This window comes from Crocuta crocuta, unplaced genomic scaffold (assembly GCF_008692635.1).
Source record: "Crocuta crocuta isolate KB4526 unplaced genomic scaffold, BGI_CrCroc_1.0 scaffold124, whole genome shotgun sequence".
Taxonomy (NCBI): domain Eukaryota; kingdom Metazoa; phylum Chordata; class Mammalia; order Carnivora; family Hyaenidae; genus Crocuta; species Crocuta crocuta.
In genome coordinates this window covers 2,172,434-2,181,101 of record NW_027551573.1, presented here as the reverse complement: position 1 = coordinate 2,181,101, position 8,668 = coordinate 2,172,434, and the positions used below count along the sequence as shown (strand labels likewise).

At 54.2% G+C, this 8,668-nt stretch overlaps 1 protein-coding gene across 1 annotated transcript in view; it reads left to right on the top strand.

Annotated features, from left to right (window-relative positions):
- The first annotated feature begins 192 nt into the window (after positions 1-192).
- CX3CL1 (C-X3-C motif chemokine ligand 1) overlaps positions 193-8,668 on the top strand; it is an 11,375-nt gene continuing 2,899 nt past the window's right edge. Inside the window, exons 1-3 of the mRNA XM_077751277.1 lie at positions 193-362; positions 6,323-6,443; positions 8,223-8,668. Coding sequence (XP_077607403.1) covers positions 293-362; positions 6,323-6,443; positions 8,223-8,668 — 637 coding nt within the window. The 5' untranslated portion in view covers positions 193-292. The remainder of the gene's footprint in view (positions 363-6,322; positions 6,444-8,222) is intronic.

Sequence of the window (8,668 nt, the reverse complement as noted above, 5' to 3'; positions counted from 1 at the left end):
CCCCCCCCACCCCCCCTGCTGCAGGCCAGAGCTGAGCCAATTCCGTTCCTTGGCAACGTCCTGAGGAATCCAGCGCCTGCTGCCTGCTGCACACAGGCTCCCTTCCTCTCCCCTCCCATCCTGCCTGCGGGGGCTGGAGGCGGAGGCAGAGGCAGCAAGCAAGCCCCATTATAAAAAGCCATCACAGAAAGCGACAGAGCTCAGGCGGCGAGGGAACAGCACTGAGCTCAGACCCCGGCCCTGCCTGGACCTCTGCCTGGACCCCCGCCCGGACCTCCGCCAGCCCTCAGCCATGGCTCCGCCACCTCTCTCGTGGCTGCTCCGCTTGGCCGCCCTCTGCCATCTGACCATGCTGCTAGCTGGTGAGTGTGGGGGGGACTCCATCCAGCCCCACTTGTGCCCTTCAGGCCTGACATGGGGGTGGGGGGCCAGCCCCGACCTGGGTAAGGTCCATAGCGGCTCCTTCCAAAAGGTGTGATGGAGGGGGCTGGGTTCCTCCCTGACCCCAGATTCAGGGCTGCCCCTCTCCCTAGAAAGGCTTCCAGGCTCAGAGACTGCACTGCCTGCCTGGCCCAGTGAGCAAGGTAGCTAATGGTTAGCAGTGCAAAGAGGTGGTGTGGATAGCAAAAGGGTGCCGGGCACAAAGGGGCCCTGAGGAGGTCCCTGCTGGGCATCTGGGTGGGCAGCTCTGGCTGACAGTGGGCCGGGTCTTCCCGTCAGGGGTCAATGGGTCACTGGCAGCTCTGACTCCTGAGTCTCAGCCCTGGCCCCGGCCCAGGCCATGGTTAGGGTTCTCTCCTGCCCTGATTTTGAGTAGGGGGCCCAGGACCAGTGGAGTTCAGTCAAGGTCATTGCAGATCATGGATTGGGCTTGTTGCTGTTGCTCTGGTCTGTAGTCCCGATCCCTGTGCCCGTATCTCAACCATGATGCGATCCTCCTCCTCCAAGCGTAGCTTAGAAAATGCCTTCACCTCCAAATACTTGCTTTCTGGAACCTAGGACATGGTAGGGCATGATGTATACATCCCACTGACATGATTCAAGTGAAGGTCCAGAGAGGTTTAGAAACTGGCCCGAGGATGCACAGTCAGCAAGTAGGGCAGGAGACAGTGTGGCTACAAGCTTACCACCTCTGTGGGCCACATGGCCTCCGAGAACTGTCTGAGCCAGACCACCTGGCAGGTTGAGGCTCAGAGAGGCTAGGAGCCTGCCTTGGGACACACAGCAAGTCTGGGAGAATGAAAACAGTCTCGAGCTTCCCAGACACCTCCAAGGAGCAAACTGCTTTTCGAGTCCTCCTGTGTGGGGAAAACCAGCGGCAGACCAGGGAGCAGGTGGGAGGGATGTATCAGAGGCCGAGTGCTACTGGCTGCCTGCTTCCTGGGCTTGAACCCTAAAGCCCAAGGTGTTTGGAGGTAGTGAGCACTAGAAGACAGGGAGTCAAATGGAAGTTGCTTTGCCATAGCCGTGACCCTGAGTGGGGTCTTGCCTTCCTTTGTCCCACCTACTACACCTTTGAATATACCTATTGCCTCCTGTGCGGTGAGGCTCCAAAGCCTAGGAAAGCATTTTGGAAGCGGGAGGAGGATATACTTATACTAAGCCGGGCCGTGGGCGTAGGAGTGAAGGGTTCTTATGGTAAGATGAAGAGGGGATCCCAGGTCAGGTTTGGGGTGGGGGAACCCTGGATACTCTGTTTATTTCTGCCCTAATCTTGGTCACTGACTTTGCTGGAAGATACACTGTTTCAACCTTTCTGAGCCTCAATTTCACCTCCTCCTCCTGGCATCCGGCTAGACTCACCTTGGAGGTCTTCACCCACACTGAGGTTTATGGCTCTGAGAGACCCCCTGGGAGTCCCCTCAAGACTGCAGGGTGTGAGGCTTGGTCCAGAAGCCAGAGACACCCCGAGGCGGGGGGGCTGGGTGCTTTGTGGCTGCAGCTCTGGCTGGTGCAGGGCAGATGCGTCAGTCCCCAAATGTGGGTTTGCGGGGCTGTGGCAGCGGGGAGGCTCCTCTGCTTTATATAACAAACCTGCAGATACAAGTCAGAGGAGAGAATTTTCTCCCCGAGCACTGACGCATTCACTCCTACTCAAGCCCTGACAAGAAAGAGGGAAGAAAAAAACCTGTTTTAAACTGCCGTAATCTGCCCCCTGATTAGCTGTGGAGGTGGATGGGGAAGGCAGGGGAGAATAAATTCAGAGCATGAGATCCAGGCCCCTGTCGAATTTAAATAAAAATTCTTCCATTTCTTTGTGGGTTAAAATTTCATGTGTCACAAAGTACCTTCTTGTGAGTTTTGTTCATTCATTGAACAGGAATTTGATGGGCACCAACTGGGTGCCAGGCACTGTTGTTAAGTGCCAGGGCCACATCGGTGAATAAAACTCCCAAAGATCCCAGTCCCCTGAACGCACACCGGAGAAGACAGATGACACAGTAAATAAATCAGTCAACGATCTGGTCTGTTAGAAAGAAAAACATGCTGTGATTTATTTATATTAAAAAAATTTTAAATATTTATTGCGAGACAGAGCGAGTGGGGGAGGGGCAGAGAGAGAGGGAGAGAGAGAGTGCCTTTGCACTGCCAGCACAGAGCCCTACTTGGGGCTCAAACTCAAGAGCCATGACCTGAGCCGAAATCGAGTCGGACGCTTAACCGACGGAGCCACCCAGGCACCCCAAGATGCTGTGATTTAAAAGAATATAGAGGGGGGCTTGCGAGGGAGGGAGGTGTTGAAATTTTAAGTAGGCGTCAGGAGAGGCCCCCAGAGAAGAAGCCATTGAGGGAGACAAGGGAAGATCTCTGTGGGCATCCCTGTAAAGCAGTGGTACTCAACGGGTGATTTGGCCCCCCCAGGGGGCATTTGGGAATTTCTGAAGACATTTTTGTTATTACAAACCTCCCGACATTTCTGGTTGGGGATGCTCAGAATTCTCCCCAGGGATGATGCTAACAATCCTACAGCGCACCAGACAGTTCCTGCAACAAAGAATTATCTGGTCCCAAATGCCAATGGTGTTGCTGTTGAGTAAACCCTACTCTAAGGGTCCAGATATTTAAAAATCTTTATTCTCACATCCACCCTGTGAAGCAGATAGTATCACGTCCCTTTTACGGGTAAGGGAACTGAGGCTCAGACAGCCTAGGGGACTTGTCCAGGACACTCACCTGAGCAATGGCTCAAGCTCTGCCTCTGTCACCTCACCCACAGACCCACAACATTCTTGTCTTCTCCTGCCCGTAAGCCTCTTAGCAGTCCCTGAGGTCCAGCCTATAGGGCACCTCCTCCAAGAAGCCTCCCTTGATTACTTGTAGTGGGAAGTAGTCTCTCCTTCATGCAAATCTCAGCACATTTGGGGGTATATTCTGGAACATGGTGTTTCCACCTGATATTTAAGGCTGTTTAGAACAGCAGGATGTCCGGAGGCTGGGAGGAAAACAAAATCTGCCACTAAGCAGCCGTGTGGCCTTGGGCAAGTCATTTAACCTCTCTGGTTATCAGCTTCTGCGGGGAAGAACTCCCTTTGCAGGGATGCTGGGAACTAATCAGAGCAGATGAGCCCGTGCTAAGCACAGGGTCCAGACACAGAAGTTATGATTCCTTGTGGGGGTGCCTTGGCTGCCCTTCAGGCTGCGATGTTCTGAGGGCAGAGATGGGCCTCCAACTCACTGTGCCTCACAGCACCCAGCACAGGGCCTGGCAAGAGGGAAAATTGGCATTTGACTGAGAAAACGCTGCGAGCTAATAGTGTTTATTGGGATTGAGATACTCTCTCTAAGCTCAGCACCGGCACCGATGGGAGAAAGGGCTCAGGGTTAAGAACAAGAGGGCCTGGGCCTTTGTAGATACTCAAAAGTAATTCGCTTAAGTGTTGGCTGAATCAGGAAATGGAGGGATAAGATGGCTGGGCAGGCAGATGGGGAGGTAGGCAGAAGGATCCGTAGATTAAGACTTCATTTCATTCAATGAATATTTACTGAATATCCACTTTGTGCCGGGAAGCACTGTGACACCAAGACCAAGAAGGTCCCTGCCTTCTTGAAGCTCATATGACAGTAAATGGCTGGCTGGTTGGAAGCATCATCCCCAATGACAGAAAAGAAAATTTCAGTTCCTAGAAGAAAAGCCCCCTTAGGTTAGTTATACAGCCCTTCCCCAGGCAAAACCAAGAACAGAACCTGGCCAATGGCATTTAGGCATTGTGGCAGGGGAGTGGAGACTTTGGGGACAGGCTGACTTTGTGGCTCTTTAAAGCCTCAGAGGTGAGCAGTGGCCTGGGACCTAGAGTCAAGGGAGCAGATTCACACAGCATATCCCTCCTGCCTGCAGGCAGCCTCCCCCTGGCTCCAGGTCACCAAGGAGCACTGTTTTGGGGGGCTCTGAGAGGGCACCTATGAGACCAATCCAGGGAATGGCCTTCCTGGCTCTATTCAACAGGGCCTGGGGAGGATGCAGCTGAATCATTTCAAAGGTGATAGCAGCAAAGTAACTTTCACATCCTGGTCCCTCAGAGAGAAAGGACAGCCTGTGGCTTAGGGACCGGCCGCCGGAGTGCTCCCTGCCCACCTCGGGAGCTGCTAGTGCGGCCCCTTGATGGCCCAGGCTCGCGCAGCCCTGCAGACCCTGACCTGCCCTTCCACAGTGGGGGTGGGCTGAGACCACGGGGCAGTGATGGGAGAGGAGGCGGCACATTCTAGAAGGGGTGCATGTGCGTGTGTGTGCATGCACCTGTATCAGGGAGCCTGTTTGCACATCTATGTCTGTGTCAATACTTGTGCGTGAGTAAGGATCAGCTGGGCCCTTCCTGGTTCTGCTGGGCTGGAGACCATTCACTTCTCTGGACTCCACTGCCCTGGAAGTCCTGGCCGCTAGAATTTGGCAAAAACCTTCTGGGGTCTTGCTTCTGCTGCATATGACCTTGACTCAGCTCCAAAACTCAGTCCCTTCCTTATTTTTCACATACCCTTCTTGAGAAGACACCAAGCAGAATAAATTTTGCAGAGATTTCAGGGCAAGGAGGAAGGAGGAAAGGATAAGCAATGCAAACAGCTTTGCAAATGTTTACATAAAATGTTTGGTCCCTCAGCTGCCTGTCAAGTCACCCTCACCCTGTCCTGGGGTTTCTCTCTGGCTCATGCCATCAGCAGGCCATTAGCCATCCACTGTGCTCACACTCCATGCACAGCCCCCATTTCCTACCCCTCCTCCTTACTCCTGCTCCCCTGTCTCACCCAGGGGGCTCCAAATGGTCCCCTCGATTCCCCTTAGCAACTGCCCCACACTCCCCTTAATGGCAGAACGAAGGATTCCCTACTCAGCAGACCCAACTCCTCGCTTCCTGAGAAGGCAGTTGCACTTACACATTTAAAATTCGTTATGTTACATGTGCTCCATCATATGTACACCTTTATGTGTTTTTGTGTGTGTGGGGGTAATGTCTGTGCCATTTTGTTGGTTGGTGTGTGTGTATGTGTCATGGGGTGGGCCCGTGAGATGTGGTGGACAGAGGTCTGGGTGTGTGTCTCAAAGGGCATGGAAATACACAAATACGGATCGGCTGGAGAGGGAGGAGTGGGGTGTATATGTGGGGGGGCGGAGAGTTGGGTGAGATTGTTGAGCTGGTGACTTACTGGGGGAAAAGGGGGGGATGTAGACCCATGGGCCAAGAAGGGATCAGAGCCTGGCCTCCCAGGAGACCCTGTCCCATCACTTGCTGGCTGTGTGACTTCAGGCAGGTCCCTGTCACTCTCTGATTTATCTCCCCTTCTGTACACTGACCAACTACAGCGACTTAATTTTATTTAAAAAATTTTTTGTAGCTTTTTAAAAAGTTTTTATTTATTTATTTTGAGAGAGAGAGAGCATGCAGGGAAGGGGCAGAGAGAGAGAATTCCAAGCAAGCTCCGCACTGTCGGTGCAGAGCTAGATGCGGGGCTTGAACTCGCAAACTGCGAGATCATGACCTGAGCCAAAACCAAGAGTTGGATGCTTAACCGACTGAGCCACCCAGTCACCCAAGCAACTTGATTTTGAAAATAAACCCTTACGACGTGCCAGGCAGTAAGAGCTTCTTCATTAATTTCCATAACATCCCAATGAGGTAGAAACTATCACTGTGCCTATTATACAGGTAGGGAAACTGAGGCATAGAGAGGTTTGACAAGGGCCAGGGGGCCAGGGTCAAGGGCCTTGAAGAGCAGGGTGTGCAGGGCATCGGCTGTGTCTCGGATGGTGTGGCTGGCACAAGCTGGCCTGGGAGTGGGAAGCCAGATGCCCTTGGACAGTCCTGCTGACTGGGGGCCTCTGTGGGCTCAGGACAGCACCTCGGTGTGAAGAAATGCAACGTCACCTGCAGCAAGATGACCTCGGAGATCCCTGTGACTTTTCTAGTCCACTACCAACGAAATCAAGAATCCTGCGGCAAACGTGCCATCATGTAGGTACTGGGCTCCTGGCCTCTACTAATCCCTGTCCACATCCTTCCTCCTCAACCTGGGCTCCTGCCAAGGGCCTCAGCGAATGCTCTTCCTGGCCCCCTGGCTCCTCGATGACCTCGATATCTGTGTCCCAAGATATAAGCTGGGAGCAGCTTCCTGAAAGGCCTTTGGCCTGGGACAGCTACGAGGGGGTGGTGCTTGAGGCAGCCCTTGAACCTGCTGGGGAGGTAAAGCACTGTGGTCTCGAAGCACAGGCTCTAACGGATGTGGTGCCAATCAGGATTGTGGCACTTCACCACTTACAGGTTGTGCGGCCCTGCTCACACTCCCTACCCTCTGGGCTTTAGCTTCCTTATCTATAAAATGGGTAGTTTGGAGGACGAAAAGCAGCTGTAAATAAGCAGCTTGGCAGGGTGCCCAAAAGCCGCTGCAGTGGGAAAGGCAGAGATTATAATCTGCACTTGACAGCTGAGGAAACAGGATGCCAGTGAGATCTGGAGCAGGGGCCAACTTGAGCTAACTGCCCCCCCACCCCGACCCATCCCAACTGTCGGGACCCTTGACTATCTGGGCTTCTTGCTCTCCTGGGGTCCCTCTTGGGTCCAGCCCAGCCCCAAGGCCTTTCCACAGACTGACCTTCAGGCCTGCCGTCAGGAAATGGCTAGCGGGCTCTCTAAGTCTAGGCTCAGCTAAGGGAAGTCGGTCATGTTCTTCACTCCACTGACAGCACGGTTACCAAGAGGGGCTGCTGCTTGGCCTCTCTGCTCGCCGGCTCAGGCTTGCTTCCCCCAGGCTCCCCCACATATTTGCTTCTGTTTTCTAGGTAAAGAGGAAGTGGGAAGCCCCAGGGAGGGGACTGTGGCCCCGGGCAGCACCTCACTTGTGGGGGCCTGCAAGCTCATGCTTGCTACCTGCACTCCTCTGGCTTCCCAGTGACCTGGAGCTACGCACATTCACGTTACCTCTCTGAGCCTCGGTTTTCTCATCTGTCAAATGGGGATGAGCGTGGTAGCCGCCTCTCAGGATGGGTGTAAGGTTGAAACAGGCGAAATACCTCCTAGCACAGTGGCATGGAGCGTGAGTCCCAGTCAGCTCTGAGCCGTGTGCTCGGCAGTGAGCCAGCTAGAGGAAGCTCAAGATTTGGACGGTGCTTGGGGTCGCAGCAGGACCACCACAGATGTGGCTGTAGGTCACTAAGTGTGCTTCAGGCTGAGAATGCACGCTAAGACTCGAGGTAGAGGTCCAGAGGGAGAGGAGGAAGAGGACATTTAAATCAGCTCCTTCCAGAGAGAGGAGCCCCCCCCCAGAGCTCACCAGCCACACACCTGACAGCAGGCAACACCAGTTGGTGGCTCCCCCAGTCAGAAGACTCACAGCCCAGAGCCCCCCTGCCTTAATGGTAATGATATTATCATTCACATTGGTCCCCTGAGTCTCCCACTCTGAGCCAGGTGCTTTTATCATTTTCATTTTTTTTTTTTTTTTTACAATAACACAGAAGTAGGGTGACCGACTTGTCCCAGTTTTCTGAGGACCCCCTCTGTCCCGGGGAGGTTGGTCACCCTGCAGAAGGTAGGTATGCTATCTCTATTTCTGAGGCGAGGACACGGAAGTTCCAGAAGTCAAGCTGCCCAGTCTAGTCAGTTCACAGCTCGCAGCTGATAAGCGCTGGGGGCAGGATTTCTGGCCGGGTCTGTTTACCCGCAGCGTGTTTGCACAGTGCCCCTACCCCACATGGCATCTGGGCATCACTGGGTCCCTGTCTTCCTTCCTTGTAGCTTGAGGACCAAACAGAACAAAATCTTCTGTGCTGATCCAAAGGAGAAATGGGTCCAGGAAGCCATGGAACACCTAGATCGCAAGAATGCTGTCCCGCTTCGAAATGGTGGCACGTTCGAGAAGCAAATTGGCGTGGGTGAGCCCAGGACCACCCCGGCCGCCAGGGGAATGGACAAGTCTGCGGTCACAGAGCCCAAAGCCACCGGGGAAAGCAGTGGCCAGGAGGCACAGAGGGCCTTGGAGACTTCCCCAGGGCTGCCGACGGGCGTGGCTGATTCCTGGGGGACCAGGTTCCCCTCCGCCTCAAAGGCTCCAGATGGAGGGCCTCCAGCTGGGTCCCAGAGAACTGAACCATCCAACGCCGCTGCCCTCACCACCGAAGGGTCCTGGCAGAGTTCTGCGTACAAACCCGGGCCGGGCCTCTGGGCTGAGGGAAAGGGCTCTG